This window comes from Dendropsophus ebraccatus, chromosome 14 (assembly GCF_027789765.1).
Source record: "Dendropsophus ebraccatus isolate aDenEbr1 chromosome 14, aDenEbr1.pat, whole genome shotgun sequence".
Taxonomy (NCBI): Eukaryota; Metazoa; Chordata; class Amphibia; order Anura; family Hylidae; genus Dendropsophus; species Dendropsophus ebraccatus.
In genome coordinates, this window is record NC_091467.1 from 62,929,877 (window position 1) to 62,948,691 (window position 18,815).

At 43.0% G+C, this 18,815-nt stretch overlaps 1 protein-coding gene across 1 annotated transcript; it reads right to left on the bottom strand.

The window, feature by feature from the left end:
• Positions 1 to 2,729: 2,729 nt before the first annotated feature.
• On the bottom strand, positions 2,730 to 4,708 carry LOC138772605 (serine/threonine-protein kinase SBK1-like). The gene is made up of 3 exons (XM_069953123.1): positions 4,537 to 4,708; positions 3,909 to 4,111; positions 2,730 to 3,759 (listed from the first exon to the last, which is right to left on the bottom strand). The coding sequence occupies exons 1-3, from the start codon at positions 4,706 to 4,708 to the stop codon at positions 3,007 to 3,009; spliced, it is 1,128 nt and encodes a 375-aa protein (XP_069809224.1). The 3' UTR covers positions 2,730 to 3,006.
• Between the last annotated feature and the right edge of the window lie 14,107 nt (positions 4,709 to 18,815).

Below are 18,815 nucleotides of genomic sequence, written 5' to 3' on the forward strand. Positions count from 1 at the left end.
AAAAAGCCATAAATGGAAATATAGGAAAAGATTCTAGAAAAAAAAAAACTAAAATTATAAGAAAATATAAAATCAAATATAAAATATATAAATATAATATTAATAGGAAATATATATACAGTGGTGCCTTGGATTATGAGCATAATCCGTTCTGGGACCGCGCTTGTAATCCAAATCCAAATCCACAAAGCAAATTTTTCCAGATGAAATCACTGATATGCAGACAATTGGTTCCACACCCCTAAAATAATGATTTTATATTCTGAATAACATGAGTTCCACTGAGTGGAAGCACATTATAGCAGCAGTGTGTATAGCTGAGTGTAGGTGGAGGAACATTATAGCAGCAGTGTGTATAGCTGAGTGTAAGTGCAGGCACATTATAGCAGCAGTGTGTATAGCTGAGTGTAAGTGCAGGCACATTATAGCAGCAGTGTATATAGCTGAGTGTAAGTGGAGGCACATTATAGCAGAAGTGTGTATAGCTGAGTGTAAGTGCAGGCACATTATAGCAGCAGTGTGTGTAGCTAAGTGTAAGTGGAGGCACATTATAGCAGAAGTGCGTATAGCTGAGTGTAAGTGCAGGCACATTATAGCAGCAGTGTGTATAGCTGAGTGTGTATAGCTGAGTGTAAGTGCAGGCACATTATAGCAGCAGTGTATATAGCTGAGTGTAAGTGGAGGCACATTATAGCAGAAGTGTGTATAGCTGAGTGTAAGTGCAGGCACATTATAGCAGCAGTATGTGTAGCTAAGTGTAAGTGGAGGCACATTATAGCAGAAGTGCGTATAGCTGAGTGTAAGTGCAGGCACATTATAGCAGCAGTGTGTATAGCTGAGTGTGTATAGCTGAGTGTAAGTGGAGGCACATTATAGCAGCAGTGGGTATAGCTGAGTGTAAGTGCAGGCACATTATAGCAGCAGTGCGTATAGCTGAGTGTAAGTGGAGGCACATTATAGCAGCAGTGCGTATAGCTGAGTGTAAGTGCAGGCACATTATAGCAGCAGTATGTATAGCTGAGTGTAAGTGGAGGCACATTATAGCAGCAGTCCGTATAGCTGAGTGTAAGTGCAGGCACATTATAGCAGCATGAAGGAATGAGCAGGACATTAGTGGGCACATAAATGCAGCACTCTGTCTGGGTAGAGTCCTGTCCTGTCCCGTCCCCTGATGTCCTGTCCCCTGATGCAATCCCCTGTTTGAAGTGGATCTGCTATGATTTGGAAGGTGAGGGAGACTTCCTGGGTTAGAGTACAGTGCTGTAGACCCCACTATACAGACCATGCCCCTCCCCCATCCCCCCCCCCCACACCCACCCAGTACAGGGAGCTCTTAAACCATGTTACAATTTTGAAAAACTGTGAGCTCTACTTGCAAAACACTCTCAATCCAAGTTACTCTTAAACCCAGGTACCACTGTATATTATAGAAGTAGGAAACATACTAAAACCATAGTAAAAATAAAATAAAAAGACTGTGGGTACATAAAATAAGAGATCCCATTGACTTATATTGAATACTCATAGAAGACAAGCAGTTTTCGGTATAATTATTTATTTCACTGTTTATTGAGGACTTTGTGATGCTTTTTGCAGTCGCTGTTCAGATTACACAGTTAAATTTTTGTCATTTTTTAAAAATGAAGAAAACAAATCCTAACATGACACGGTCTCACGGTCTCATTCACACTATATTGCCTTTTTTTTTTCATTTTATGAATTTTACCACTAAAGAAAAGATGATCATCTTAAAGTGGCGCACAGTAATGTGGGATGGGATGAGTACAATATAAATGATAGATAATACATGTATACACATGGTCACCACTACAATACACTTATACACAGGGATTTTCTTGGCTCATGGCTGCGATGGAGGACCTGTAATGTTCTGCAATGGTCAGACAGAGCTGCGGGTTTTTGGACTCATGACATAAAATACAAAGTAGAAAACCAGTAAAATGCAATTCCTTATTCCCAATAGTGGTAAATAATAAAAATGTATGCCCTTTAAGATGTCATGGAGGGAATTCAAAAGAATGTGCTGGAGAATGGACGATGATTGTTTTGGAAGTTTTTCACATATCTCCCACAGGCTCCCTATCCTATTCCAATCCCCCTCTGGTGTGAATTGCTTTCTAAGCCTATTTAGGACCAGGTTACAGAAGTCATGTGTTAGTGGGAACGTCATCGATGTAGCTGATACCAACCAGTGGGGACCATGGATGCTTTAGCTTGCCATATACACCAGATATGTGTTATCCAATCCCATTAATTATATACTAACCATCTAATGTGTATGGTGGCCTCCCAATTTTCCCCAGATGGCATATGTTGGTGGATAGAAGAATCAGCCAGTAAGACTTAAGTTGCCCAGTATTTCAATTCCTTGGGAGATAAGACGTCATCAGAGGAATCTGGCAGCAGATTCCCCCCCACCCGCTATTCATTTAGAAAATTGGAGGTGATAGTTGGGATCCAGGGAGATAGCCATTAGTCGAACAGGTGTTTGGCCAACTCCTTAATGTATATGGCGGAGTTACGGCTCTGCATTGGTAAAGATTTAGGTACTAAGTTTGGGCATAGTTGCGTAAGGAATTTTTGTGCAAAATTGAAAACCTCGCTAAGTTGACTAGAATAAATAAAATAGGATAAATATTGATAAATTAATAATTATTTTTAGATAATAAATAACATACATTTAAATGTATAACTTAGTGAGAGAGGATTGGTCGTAAAATATTCATGGCCATAGATGGGCGGAGGATTTGGTAGGAACATCGGGCCTACCTCGTATCTCTTACCGCAAAGCATCAAGCATTTCTAAACCTTGGGCATGCTCACATCTACACAGCTCAATGTCTTATCTGGTTATTATGTGAACCATATGCGGCCAACGTCTATGGACAATGCGATTGATGAGCCAGAGGACGTCTCCCAGTTCATGCCATTAGTCCAAAAGAAGACTGCTCTGCCTGTATATAGCACGCAATGAAGAGAAATGTTTCATACACAGATCTCAATTGGTGCAGACACTAAGATGGTATTTGCATTACTTTCTTTCGGGACATCCTCGTAGCTGCTGCAGGAGGAGAAGGATAAACTGGGGCTGGTGTCACTCTTATTGCTATCGAGAGTGTTGCCGTTGAGATAAGGAAGACTTTGCGGTTTGATATGTACAAATACATCACCGTTGGTTTTTGCCTCCGAAGGATGAGGCTCTTCCTTGGTCACCAGCCAAGTCTTGCCAAAATACCAGAGGATATCCTTAATGGAGCATCTTTTCTCTGGCTCGATGGCAAGCAATTTGCTAAACATTTTAAGGGCATGCGAGGTGAATCTCCGCCACTGAGATGGTACATTGGCGTTTTTATATTTTTGCCACTGATAAAATTCATAGTAAAAGGAGTCCGAGTGTAATGCTTTTTCCCAAGGGAAATTCCCAGTCATCATGCAAAACAGGAGGACCCCAAAAGCCCACACGTCAATACTGTATTCCACCAAAAATCCACTGTGCTTTGAAGTTTCACAAAGTTCCGGAGCTGTGTAGGGGATGGTCCCACTCACGCGCTTTTCTGTGGTTCCGGCAATCCTGGTCATGCCGAAATCTGAAAGTTTAATTTTTCGGCATTCTTTGTCAAAGATGAGAATGTTTTCTGGTTTGATATCGCGGTGGACGAGCTTCCGGTTGTGGAGATAATCCAGGGCTAATGCCACTTGGTAGATGCAGCGTTTGGTTGTATGTTCGGAAAGACCGACCTGCAAAAATAAAGCAAAAGAATAAAATATGGGACATACGTTTCTTCAGTCAATTATACTGTTATACTGTCTCTTTGTAGGTGCGATACTTATTACATTGCGTCATATAATTACACCTTGGTTGACCATGCTGTAGTTTCCATACATACCTGTGGAGGGATGATATCGAAAAGGTCCCCAGCCACGGCGTATTCTTGGGCAAACACATAGTATTCATCTGTTTCGAATGCAATGTCATACATGCCGATGATATACGGACAGGCCGACAGATAGCGTGAAATGCAATATTCCTGCAGAAAACTCTTCTGTTTTGTTGTTTTCTTCCTCAAAAATTTTAAAGCCATCTTCGCACCTAAAAAGAAAAAAGAAACAAAAACAGAAATTAGATCCCTCCATTGTCTAAACCTAACACAATCACAGTGATGTCACGTTACACCCCTAGATAAGGTCTTACAGCAGATTAAGGCCCATTTGGTTCTGGTCTAGATAGTCTACACAAAAGGTAGAGATGCACGGACCGTCGGACTTTTGGTCCGACGGCATCTGCGCTCAATCGTGATGCCTGTGATCCCGGGTGCATAGGAATTCCATATCGATTCCCTGGAATATCCTGGCCGCATATTCCAGGGATCGCAACTATGCACCCGGGATCACAGGCATCACGATCGAGCGAACTGCTTTCGGACCAAAAGTCCAAAAGATTAGCTCATCTCTAACGAAAGGCTCAATTTTTATATGTAAATTTATTTTATTTATATGAGATGTTCTAGGACTCACCTCTGGCTTTATGGATCACCAGATCCACTCTGCCGTATGTCCCTTTCCCAAGTTCCCGGATGACCTCATATTGTTTTGCGATTTCTACTTTCTCCATCGTCTTCGCCGTCAGAATCTGTAGCTCCTCAAGAATATCCACCGCTCCTCGGGATAGTAGGGATGAGACGCTCATGGTTATTCTCTGCGTGTAGTGATTTCGTCACCAAAATTGTTTAACTTTCATTAGATCCGCGGAAATCTGCAATTAAGAGACAATCTGGGTGACTCACCAAATAGTGATGTAAGGTAATGATCTCCACCATCAACAAATCTATCAACCCCATCATCATCAACCAATGTTCTCATCATCATTATACATGGTGGACACATTACATTGCACAAATTGGCAGAAACCATTGCTTTAGCTATAGCCTTTGACTATGTTGTGTCCTATTTTGCAGAATATATTGCTTTACAGCCCTAAGCCAATTCTCCTGAGGCAACATACCCAAGCAAGAGGAGAATTCTTGTAGATGAGGAGTCTGTAATGAACAGGATGCAGGAACCATTATAACACTGCCTGGCCTCCTTTTACTAATCCCATTGGAGATAATTAGGACCGGACAACACATGAGTTTTTCCCGAGTGCCCTCAGCTACATGACAGTATCACATGTAAGTGGATATAAACATTAAACACTATATGTAATTGCCCCCTATGGGAGATTAATAAAAAATATATTGCTAAGTAAAAAAAAAAAAAATCCAAATGAACTATTTCTACTTGACATATCTAGAACTGGTTATAAAGCAAAAGACCAAAACCTCAAGTGAGTGATAGGAAAGGTCAGTATTTTACACATGGATTGGTGCAGGTACCAGTGGTGGTGGCAGCACAGGCGAAGAGACTTCTATACAAGGGGTTTTAACCTATAAAGCATCGTATGTCCCTAAAAGATTGGTGACAGTGGTGTATGCATCATGGAAGGAGACCATCAAAACTTCCTTCATGGATTGGTGCTGGTACCAGTTGTAGAACCATCACAGATGAAGAGGCTTCCATACAAAGGACTTTAGCCTCTGAAGGATCAAATGTCCTCTAAGGATTGGTGCCAGTGCCAGTGGTGGAAACATAATGGGAGAAAACACCACCAAAAGATCCTACATGGATTGGTGCTGGTACCAGTTGTGGAACCATCACAGAGTAAGAGACTTCCATACAAAGGGCTTTAGCCTCTGAAGGATCAAATGTCCTCTAAGGATTTGTGCCAGTGCCAGTGGTAGAAACATAATGGGATATAAGACCACCAAAAGATCCTTCATGGATTGGTGCTGGTGCCAGTACCATCACAGGAGAATCATCTTTAATGCAAACAGACTTAACCTGAGATGGATCAAAGGTTATTCAAGGACTGGTTTTTGTGCAGGCAATAAAAGTACCACAGGAGAGGAGACTGTGAATATGAGGGCGATTAGCCTGCAAAGGATCATCAAATGTCCTTCAAGGATTGGTGCTGGTGCCATAGAAGCATCACGGCTGAAGAGACTTCTATAGGATTAAACACCCATCACAGTGCACCCCAGGTTATTGTGTCTAATAGTACATAAGGATCATAATGATAATCTTTTTTTTTGCCTTTATATATATTCAGAAAACAGTGCATATCATTGGAATCATTTTTGTGAGACCTCCGATTGACCTGAGCTTTGTCTGGTACCGAAACCTTAGTCTCACTGCCATCTTCTCCTCCAGAGCTCCATGACTTCACCGTGGGTATAGCGTGACATGTCATACAATTCTACTGCAGTACAATTCCCATAATCCCTCGTCACACAAGCTGCTTGGTCACAAAGATGACATCGTATCTACCAACAGTAAATCAACTGTTTCCCATACTGACATAAAAGACTGAAAGGATATTATACTGAAAAGGTAATAAACTTCTGCCCAGGCCGATACATTTTAGAAGGGGGGACCCATCGCCCTGGATAGATGACAGAGCGGGAAGAATTCACCAGGATCAACAAGACTCGGCACGGACTGGAAACACCATGTGTACCTCCAGTAATGAGGAGGAGGACACAGACGGAGCATTTGGCCCAGTACAACACAGACCCTCCTGTAACCCAACTGCATCGTACGTCGCCCTCCGCAGGTCTCCCAATAACACAACCGTATATTGGTTCTAAGGATTAAAGGAAGAAAATAAGTAAGAATACACAGTAGAATATAGTTGTATTCTTACTATACTATATGGTTGTTTCTTACTGTAGCATTTTAACCCCCTATGATGTACATGTACAGCAGACAGGACACCGTTTCACCATGTACCATATACAGTATATATACAGTGCCGTGTAATGTACAGACACCATTCGACTCAAATTGTACAAAGTCGAGAACTGATCCTGATCATCTAACCCCTTAGATACCATCTCCACCTGCCCATGAGTATGCTTGGTGTCCCCTCTATGGCAATCTGACTATCCTCCCTGATCGCCTCACTCATCGCTGTTGCCCTGTAGATCGGTGCGTCATCCAATTCCGTTGCTTGTCTTCTATAGAATAACAGGGTTTTGCCAGTGGTGTTCTATTAAGGGTTGTCAGAGTGTATTAAAAACAAATTGATGGGCTATGATATGACTTTTGGGTCAATCAGTTTACAGAAAAGGTCTTGAGAAAAGGAACGTGCCCATAAGCATCCTTGCCTGGCTTTGAACTTGGGGAACATTCCCAAAACAGGATGGGCCCCTGCAGTTAATCGTTGGTTCTCATTACTTCATCCAAGGCTCTTCACAGATCTTTTCTTGCCTTCATGCCTGGTCCTCAGTTGTTCTAGTAGCCCATTGCTCTTGGAGTTATCCTGACTTTCTTTGGTCATCTGGTCAGATCATTCATGAAAGAGCCCCAATTGTTTCCAGCACTGTCCTCTGGGCCTGGATCACCCACACCTGATCCCATTCAGGTCTGTTTCCCTTCCAGTCACAATTCCACCACCATCTCAGGTCATCATGAATATGTTCTTCTACCAAAAGATTAAAACTCTTGCCCTATAATTCTTTTATGATTGTATTCAAGTTTTTTCTAGTTTCTGGGTTATGCCCTGACCTTGCCTGACGTCCAAGGATTTATCCTGAAACCTAGTTCTGCTCACCCGGGAACTGTTTGATCACACTAAAGGAATCCATTAATTTTCTAGATTAGATCTACAAGGAGCTTGGCACTATGAGAAGCTAGCTGGGTTATCCTAAGCTGTCCTGGTCTATCTTGGTTGTATCCTTTGATAATGGCATCTTCTGGGTTATGTTAACCTGTTCTGGTCTATCTTGGTCGTATCCTTTGGTAATGGCATCTTCTGGGTTATCCTAAACTGTCCTGGTCTATCTTGGTCGTATCCTTTGGTAATGGCATCTTCTAGGTTATGCTAAGCTGTCTTGGTCTATCTTGGTCGTATCCTTCTCTAGAGACATGAAGTCTCAAGGGTTTATCCTGACACCTAGTTCTGCCCACCCAGGAACTGTTTGATGACACTAAATGAATCCATTAATTTTCTAGATTAGATCTACAAGGAGCTTGGCAACATGAGAAGCTAGCTGGATTATCCTAAACTGTCCTGGTCTATCTTGGTCGTATCCTTTGGTAATGGCATCTTCTGGGTTATCCTAAGCTGTCCTGGTCTATCTTGGTCATATTCTTTGGTAATGGCATCTTCTGGGTTATACTAAGCTGTCCTGGTCTTTTTGGTCCTATCCTTTGGTAATGACATCTTCTGGGTTTTCCTAACCTGTCTTGGTCTATCTTGGTCGTATCCTTTGATAATGACATCTTCTGGGTTATCCTAAGCTGTCCTGGTCTATCTTGGTCGTATCCTTTGGTAATGGCATCTTCTAGGTTATGCTAAGCTGTCTTGGTCTATCTTGGTTGTATCCTTTGGTGATGGCATCTTCTGGGTTATACTAACCTGTCCTGGTCTATCTTGGTCGTATCCTTTGGTAATGGCATCTTCTAGGTTATGCTAAGCTGTCTTGGTCTATCTTGGTCGTATCCTTTTCTACTCTAGACACATAAAGGCTCAACATCATGTCTCTTCTATACTTGGACAGCTTTGTGAGAAATTCTTGGACACCACATTGAATAAATGATATTTCTTTTGGGTCTCAGATATTGCTGGGCTCCTCTACTTATTACCTTTATAGTCATCTCATCTCCTACTTCTCTCCACTCCACTCCACACTACAACGAAGTCCATGGGGTTGTGTGTATATTATAATGAATATTAGGGGACACTGTGTGTTTTGTAATGAATATTAGGGGACACTGTGTATTATAATGAATATTAGGGGACACTGTGTGTATTGTAATGAGTATTAGGGGACACTGTGTATTATAATGAATATTAGGGGACACTGTGTGTTTTGTAATGAATATTAGGGGACACTGTGTATTATAATGAGTATTAGGGGACACTGTGTGTATTATGAGTATTAAGGGACACTGTGAGTTATCATTTTAGTGTATAATTAATTTATAATGAATTTCTGGTTGTACAATGTGTAATATACTGAATTTCAGGGGGAAGATGTATATAAATTTTTTAGTGACCATAGTGTGTACTATACTGAATTTCAGGGGACAGTCTATATGATTAATCTCATTATGTACGGTATTATTACAGTCGTCAGCATTAGTTGATCTGGAGTCCAGCGGCCATCACTGTAGCAGCCATAACCCTCATTCACCTCCCTGTGATCACGAATGACATGGAAATCTCTGCAGTCATTCAGGGGCAAGACTCAGTTCCGGCTTAAGAGGAGAATCACTGTATTTACTACACTGCACAACTGCTCCATGTGTGACCAGGGAAAGCTTCTGGTGTGAACTCAGCCCAATAACAGGACAATTAGGTAAAAGCTGAATGGGGGGGGGGGGGGGGGGGGGATAGATAGGAGATAGATAGATAGATAGATAGATAGGAGATAGATGAGAGATAGATAGATAGATAGATAGATAGATAGATAGATAGATAGGAGATAGATGAGAGATAGATAGATAGACATATATCTCCCCCAAATAGACAGCATATATCGTGCTCCCTCACTGCCAGAATACATATATATGCATGTATCTCCCCCAATATCAGTGTAAATATATATATATATGATCTGTCAGTATACATATCTATCTATCGCCCTCTCTGTCAGTATACATATCTATCTATCACCCACTCCATCAGTATACGGATCTATCCCATATCTATGTATCGCCCTTTCTGCCAGTATATGTGTCTATCCCATATCTATCTATGTATCACCCTCTCTGTCAGTATACGGATCTATCTATCCCATATCTATCTATCTATTGCCCACTCCATCAGTATACGTATCTATCCCATATCTATATATATATTGCCCTCTCTATGTCAGTATACGGATCTATCCCATATTTATGTATATATTGCCCTCTCTGTCAGTATACGGATCTATCCCATATCTATGTATATATTGCCCTCTCTGTCAGTATATGGATCTATCCCATATTTATGTATATATTGCCCTCTCTGTCAGTATACGTATCTATCCCATATCTATGAATCACCCTCTCTGTCAGTATACGTATCTATCCCATATCTATGTATATATTGCCCTCTCTGTCAGTATACGGATCTATCCCATATTTATGGATATATTGCCCTCTCTGTCAGTATACGTATCTATCCCATATCTATGTATCACCCTCTCTGTCAGTATACGTACTGTATCTATCCCATATCTATGTATTGCCCTCTCTGTCAGTATACGGATCTATCTATCCCATATCTATCTATGTATTGTCCTCTCTCTCAGTATACAGTATCTATCTATCCCATACAGTATCTATCTATGTATTGCCCACTCCATCAGTATATGTATCTATCCTATATCTATTTATTGCCCTCTCTGTCAGTATACGTATCTATCCCATATCTATGTATATATTGCCCTCTCCGTCAGTATATGTAGCTATCCTATATCCATGTATTGCCCTCTCCGTCAGTATACGGATCTATCCTATATCCATGTATCGCCCTCTCCGTCAGTATATGTATCTGTCCTATATCCATATATTGCCCTCTCCGTCAGTATACGGATCTATCCTATATCCATGTATCGCCCTCTCCGTCAGTATACGGATCTATCCCATATCCATGTATCGCCCTCTCCGTCAGTATACGGATCTATCCCATATCCATGTATCGCCCTCTCTGTCAGTATACGGATCTATCCTATATCCATGTATCACCCTCTCCGTCAGTATATGTATCTATCCCATATCCATCTGTATCGCCCTCTCTGTCAGTATATGTATCTATCCCATATCCATGTATATATTGCCCTCTCTGTCAGTATATGTATCTATCCCATATCCATTTATTGCCCTCTTCGTCAGTATACGGATCTATCCCATATCCATGTATCGCCCTCTCTGTCAGTATATGTATCTATCCCATATCTATGTATATATTGCCCTCTCCGTCAGTATACGGATCTATCCCATATCCATGTATCGCCCTCTATGTCAGTATACGTATCTATCCTATATCCATGTATCACCCTCTCCGTCAGTATATGTATCTATCCCATATCTATGTATATATTGCCCTCTCCATCAGTATATGTATCTATCCCATATCTATGTATATATCGCCCTCTCCGTCAGTATATGTATCTATCCCATATCTATGTATATATTGCCCTCTCCATCAGTATATGTATCTATCCCATATCTATGTATATATTGCCCTCTCCGTCAGTATATGTATCTATCCTATATCCATGTATTGCCCTCTCCGTCAGTATATGTATCTATCCCATATCCATGTATCGCCCTCTCCGTCAGTATACGGATCTATCCCATATCCATGTATATATCGCCCTCTCTGTCAGTATACGGATCTATCCCATATCTATGTATATATCGCCCTCTCCGTCAGTATACTTCTATGAGGCAATGTCAGGTGCTGCAGAGCTCTAGGGATGCCCATCATCCCCATCATCATCCTGCAGGCACAGGGCCCCTCCTCACCTTACATGGAGACCCTGTGTGTCCGGCAGCCTCGGTCCATACCCCGGTGCTGGCTCTGGGGGTCGGGGGTCTTACGGATCTGTGATGTGCCTTTGTTCCAGTGACATTGTAGTGTCAGCCCGCAGTGTCTGCAGCAGATGGGATGGATACACAGGCAGAGCAGTGGACGGTGCTGGTGACTATAGACCCTCCCACCAGTGTAATCCTGCCTGCTCCGCCCCTCCCACCAGTGTAATCCTGCCTGCTCCGCACAATGCAGCTGTGCACCCGGGGAGAGCCATGGACCACCTCACCTTACCCTATAGATATTCCCACAATCCCCTGCACTGCAGCACAGCCAGTCCTGCTCATCCTGGGCCTCCTGGTTCTCATTATCTTCAGCTGCCAGGTTCATGATTGTAATTTCTATAGGGCTTGTGTCTGAGCATATATATATATATATATATATATATATATACACATAGAAGATTGTTGGCAGAAAAAGACCACCTGACCACATTGTATGTGAATGAATGAAATCCTGTCCAGGCGGTAGACACATAGGGGGACATGTATCATCCGGCGTACTGTTTAATTTTGGCGTAAAGTGACGATATGCAAATGATTTTATGCGCAAATGGACGATTTGCGAATAAAATATTTGCATATCGGCACTTTACGCAGGGTACGCCTGGGGGGCGGGGAGGGGGTTTGAAGGGGGCGGAACGGGGGGCGCGGAGTCTGCGCGATTTATCATTTTTTCAACTAAAAGATATGCCGAAAACCTTCTCCACCTTTCAGGTGGCGTAGGTTTTCGGCTGTGCGCACCGACGCGCACTGGATTTATGTAGAGGCAGTCCACCTCTACATAAAGCTCCGTAGCACCGGAGATGCGGGGACATTTATAAGTCCGGCGTAAAAAACGCCGGACTTAATAAATGTCCCCCATAGTATACGCTCCAGTCAGGATTCCATCCGGCCGCACAATAAACTGACATGTCAGTTTTCTGCGGGCGTGATTCATTGAAAAGCGGACGCAGAAAACCTGCCAGTTCACATAATGAAGCGTGCATCTCCGGCCACACGCTCCATTGTGTGCAGCAGTGAATTCGCATCCGAATTCAGTAGAAATTAAGATTATCCAGAATATCGAGATGATCTTCAGTACCATCGGCTGTTCTATGATCCGACCGGGTCACAGAACTGCCAGTGTTATGCTCTGTAAGCAACGTGATTGTAAGCAACGTGGGCAGGGTCCTCTCTCTTTATATACCAGTCTATTTTTCTGCTTCTTCTTCTTATCATCATTATTATTATTATTATTATTATTATTATTATTATTATTATATTATAAAGACCACCTGACCACATTATTTCCATTATTATCATAGTAGGATAGATATATGTTTATTCTGGGCAGATCCATATATATATATATATATATATATATATATATATATATATATATATATATATATAATCTCATGAGTGATGATGTAGATTGTAAGCCTTGTGGGCAGAGTCCTCTCTCCCTATATACCAGTCTATTATTAACCCTATTCTTGGTGTTTTTTTGATTTTGTCTTATAATATTATCTTGATGATGAAGATGTGTACAGAGCGAGGAAGCACATAGGGAGAGACCTTGTGGACATCCCCTGTAAATTATCCCCTGTGGACAGGTCTCCTCTCCATTGTTCCTGTGCATTTACCATGGAGACCCTGTGCGGACATCTGGCTCTTCCCTGTCAATCATTTAGGTGACACATGACCAATGAAAGGCGGCCTTCTGTATCCCGGGGGGGAGGGTAACAGGGCAGAGATGTCCATTACATATTTTAGGCTGCCTTGACTGCTGGCTTATATATTGTATGGATCCTGTAATGGCCGCCAGTACTGGCACAAAAACACGGCTGTATTTCATACTAACGGTCGTAGTTGCGCAAACAACTTGCGTCCATTAGTATGAAATATGGCCGTATTTTTTACGTAGTGTGAACCCAGCCTAGGGCCATTGGCAACAACGGCTGTACTTTGTATGGTGTGGAACACTGCCTATTCTTCTATGGAATCACGGCCGGAGCATATACACATAGTATACGCTCCGGCCGGGATCCCATGTGGCGCTGCAAAGAACTGACATGTCAGTTTTCTGCGGCCGCAGAAAGACCTGTCAGTTCACACAATGAAGCGAGCGGCTCCGGCCGCTTGCTTCATTGTGTGCTGTGGGAGGTGCTGATGCGGGCGCGTGCTGATGCGCATGCATCAGAACACTGCGGCTGGAAAAGGTCATCCGGCCGGTAATGCAGTACTGGCCGGGATGATCTTTGCAGAGACCGGCCATTACGCTCTTACGTAATGTGAACATAGCCTTGAGATGTAATATTCCAGAATAAGATTCTTTTGTTCCTTCTCGGGGAGCAGGTTATAAATACATAAGAGGAGGAAACAAACCGATTGTCCAGACGTTTCTGGAAACGGTAAAAGTACGGAACATTCTGAGCATAAAGACTCGTTCCTCCTCCACTTTCGGCACTCTAGCTATTTCTGGGCTGAGTGGGTGTCTTTAGTAATGAGATGCCTCAACGTTGCTCAGGAAAAATATTATGTGTAATCTTGGATTGCTTTACAATAATACGGCATTTGGTTCCTTAAAAACTCACGTAGTGGAAAAAAGGCCAAGAAATCCGACCCATATAGATAGTTGGTCAGAATAAAACAAAATGAAGGGTGAAGGTTTCCTGCTCATTCTCATATCAAGAACCCCTTCACATAAGTATCTCACCACTTTTACAGTAAAGAATCCCTTCCCAAAAGTATTTCACATCTTCACAATAAAGTACGTCACACTGTAAAGAACACCTTTCCGTACTCATTCCATAGATTTACAGTCTAATCCCATGCGAAGTAACAGGCAGCTACTGACAATCATTTCACAGCTTCATTCCATGTACTGTAAAGAACTCTTTCACCTACTCATTCCATAGCTTCATCTAATACACTGCAAATAATCCTTCCTTTACCTCAGATAGTGTAGAGAATTCCATCTCATGCTTATTCCACAACTTCATCCCATGTTCTGCAAAGAGTGTCTTGTCATACTCATTGCTCAACTTTATTCCATATACTGTAAATAACACCTTCCTACTTGTTTCTCGGCTTCACACCATGGACTGTAAAGAACCCCTTCTGATACTCATTTGAATGCCTCACCCCATGTACTGTAAAAACCCCTTCTCAATACTCAATTCACAGCCTCTCCCCATGTACAGTAAAGAACCCTCTCATCCTGGCGCTGTAAATAGCTTTTTAGTGTTCATTCAAAAGCTCAACCCATGTTAAGAACCCATTTGTGTTCTTATTCCACTGTTTAGCTGCATGTACTTGTAAAGAACTGTCTCACCTATATTCCTTGGTCAAGTTACATGGTCTTAAGACCCCCTTCTCATATTCATTCCACATTTTAACTCATGTACTGTAAAGAACCCCTCCTCATACTCATTACACTGCATAACTCTTATGTACTGTAAAGGAGTGTTTCTCATACACATTCCATGGCCTAGTCCCATGCACCGTAAAGAACCCTTCCTATATTCTATATTGGTGTTTGAGATAACCCTTTTTTGCTCTGATGCTTCTGTTTCTTTAATTTCACATAGCACCTTGCAAAACCTAGTGCATCAGTAACTCCTTCTCCCTCCACCTGGCATCTATAGTGCTGTACTGTAAATGACTCCCAGTGCAGTACTTGCCTGTTCAGTCCCTTGTATTTTCACCAGCACCATGCCATGGCATTGGAGTAGGAATAGGTACTATGCTGTGATCAGCCAGACAAGTAAGGGAGAGGAAGAACCTGTGTGTGTACTGCTCTTAACAGCCCGGCTCTGATCTTGTCTGTGAAATGGAGAGAATGAGAAATAGCTGTGGAGCCCCTCTCAGCGGCTCAACAATAGCGAGTATGACAGGTACGCTTCACAACCTGGCAATAAGGCAATAGTGGACCAAAACAGGGGTCAGGGGAGTTGGCATGTGTCGGTTTCCCAATACCCATCAATTTAGAGTGTCACTGTCGTTTTTGTTTTGTTTTTTAAATTAATAGTCCAGGCGATTATAAGAAACTTTGTAATTGGGTTTATTAGGGAAATATGCCATTATCTGCATTCAAAAAGACTCCCCCCCCCCCTCCTCTCTCCCATTCACTGTTCATTATCAGGAAATCTCAACTCTTTTACATCAGTCGAGCCCTGTGCAACCTATGGAGAGGGGAGGGGGGAGGAGGAAGATAAGTCTGCAGCAGAGAGCAGAGAACAAAGGATTACACAGTGGGCGCTGTGTAAAAGCCATATTCAGAGGTCAGAGAGGTCAGTGCTGACTGTCAGAGGAGATAGCCCGGTGATGTAGCTGTAAATTAACTCTTTGTTTTGGTGTCTCATTTCCCTCTCTCCATAGGAGAACAAAGAAGACAGGGGGGAGAGCTTCAAACTGCTTTTTCATGATAAAAATGCATTTTTTTGGCTAATAAACCTGAATACAAAGTTTCTTTAAATCACCTGTACTATTGCTTTCTGCAAAAAAAATAAAATAATAAATTAAACGACAGTTACACTTTAAGGTCCATTGGGCCCATAGCTCCCCTCCTCATAGAGATGACAAAACTTTAGCCTCCTGTGCTATATGTGATTCCACAATAGACTTGTGCCAGGAAGAGGTTAATAAGCGGGGATTCATCAAGGTTGGATGCGGCTGGAGTCAGTACAGGGCTTACCCAGGCAAGTGTTCAGCCTGCTCACGGTAGTGCCGAGTGACCGCCGGGCTAAACATCAGAAGACACAGGAGACAGAGCAGGACCTGTACACAGAGAGAAAAGGGTTAAGGACCTGATCACATGACCTAAAGGTCCTCAACTTTACAGTGTGGAGAGCAGCCTGACAAAGAGGAAGAAGACTGAGCTGTAAGTGCTGTGTGTAAGTGTCTGATTGTGTCAGTCAGTCAGTGTCTGTGTCAGTCAGTCAATGTCAGTGTCAGTCATTTTCTTTCAGTGTCAGTCAGTCAATGTCTGTAAGTGTGTGTGTTATTCTACGTTTACACGGAACGATAATTCGCCCAATCAATCGTTTAACGATTTTGAAGCAACGATTTGGTTTTCATAACGATCAGCGTTTAGACGAATAAATTGTTAGAAAAAAACATCTTTTACAAAGGGTAAATCGGGGAAAGACTGTTTACACGAAGCGATCTGAGAATTTTCAGCGAACAACGATTTAAGAACATGTTGAAAGGTCAAAATGAACGATTTCTCGCTCGTGGTTTGATCGTTTGCTGTGTTTACACGGTACGATTATCGATCAAATGCGATCGTTTATGCGAAAATTCGAACGATAATCGTTATGTGTAAACGCAGCATTGGTCATGTGTGTTTGTGTATGTTAGTGGTGTCCAGTGGCGTAGCTACCATAGAGGCAGGGAAGGCCGTTGCTATGGGGCCTGTGGAGGAAGGGGGCCCAGGGAAGATAAAAGCTTCCTGTGTCTTTTTGCTTAACCCCTTATTTACTGCAGTGTGTAAGTGACCCAGTGTGCTCTAACATGCTGCAAAACAAAAAAAGGGTTAATACAGAAGACAATGAGCTCTCTGCCTGACTACTCTGATAACCTCTGACCTCTGTTCTCTGAGTTCCTGCAGAGGTCAGGAGTTATCAGTGCTAATTGTCTTTTGTATTAACCCTTTTTTTGTGTTGCAGCATGTAAGAGAAGACTGGGTCACTTACATAGTTAGGGGAGGGGGGGCCCCATACAGTTTTTTGCTATGGGGCCCCATGAATCCTAGCTACGCCCCTGGTGGTGTCTCCCGTGATTGTGCATAGTGTGTGGATGATAGGCGCATAGCGGATGGATGAGGGGCCCTCTGAGGCTCTGTCGGCAGGTGGCCCGCAAAAACCTGGAGCCGCCCCTGCTTGGACACCAGCTTTGTGGCAAAAAGTTTGCACATTTTTGCACAATTCTCATCTTGTTAAAAAAAATCGGCAGCTTTCTAGCTTACGTTGTCTCACTTGTTGCCTCAGGGATTCCCCAATCCTCCAGCTGTGTCTCAGTATAGAGGAGGTGCAGCTCCTCGGGGGTCTCCATAGTCATAGCTGTGTCTCAGTATAGAGGAGGTGCAGCTCCTCAGGGGTCTCCATAGTCATAGCTGTGTCTCAGTATAGAGGAGGTGCAGCTCCTCGGGGGTCTCCATAGTCATAGCTGTGTCTCAGTATAGAGGAGGTGCAGCTCCTCAGGGGTCTCCATAGTCATAGCTGTGTCTCAGTATAGAGGAGGTGCAGCTCCTCGGGGGTCTCCATAGTCATAGCTGTGTCTCAGTATAGAGGAGGTGCAGCTCTTTGGGGGTCTCCATAGTCATAGCTGTGTCTCAGTATAGAGGAGGTGCAGCTCCTCAGGGGTCTCCATAGTCATAGCTGTGTCTCAGTATAGAGGAGGGGGAAGCTCCTCAGGGGTCTCCATAGTCATAGCTGTGTCTCAGTATAGAGGAGGTGCAGCTCTTCAGGGGTCTCCATAGTCATAGCTGTGTCTCAGTATAGAGGAGGTGCAGCTCCTCAGGGGTCTCCATAGTCATAGCTGTGTCTCAGTATAGAGGAGGTGCAGCTCCTCAGGGGTCTCCATAGTCATAGCTGTGTCTCAGTATAGAGGAGGTGCAGCTCCTCGGGGGTCTCCATAGTCATAGCTGTGTCTCAGTATAGAGGAGGTGCAGCTCCTCGGGGGTCTCCATAGTCATACAACGGGGTCTCCATAGTCATACACCGTACAGCATCTCCGCTCCCAGATGGGGTCCGGCCCATCCCTGGTAATGGGATTATCACTTCTCCTTGGATGACATAATACACAGGTTAGGAGGAGGCGAGGAGATTAGACGCTGGTGCCAAGGAACCCTCTGTCACACGTATGTATTACACTGTGGTAATAATGTACTGACTGGGAGAGATATCAGCTGGTATTATACGGTGCCAGACTGATCTATACTATATGTTATATAACTGCACCTGAGGTAATGGGGGGGGGGGGGGGTGAGTATATTGGAGGCAGGGGGCCATAGGGGGCTCTATTTTAGTGAGAGTTAGAACAATATACATACATACATTATATATGGGGATCAGTGGGAGCAGTATATGGGGGGCAGAGTATAAAACTTGATATATGAGGCAGCATATATGGTGTGGGGGGGTTAGGAGCAGTATCAGGGGTGTAACTAGAAATGGCTGGGCCCCATA

Excerpts from the sequence above, each read along its gene's own strand:
- LOC138772605 (XM_069953123.1), bottom strand. The coding sequence starts at position 4,708 with ATGAGCGTCTCATCCCTACTATCCCGAGGAGCGGTGGATATTCTTGAG. Across the intron at positions 4,112-4,536 it reads GGTGATCCATAAAGCCAGAG|GTGCGAAGATGGCTTTAAAA; the intron begins GTGAGTCCTAGA and ends TTTTCTTTTTAG. Across the intron at positions 3,760-3,908 it reads TCGATATCATCCCTCCACAG|GTCGGTCTTTCCGAACATAC; the intron begins GTATGTATGGAA and ends TTATTTTTGCAG.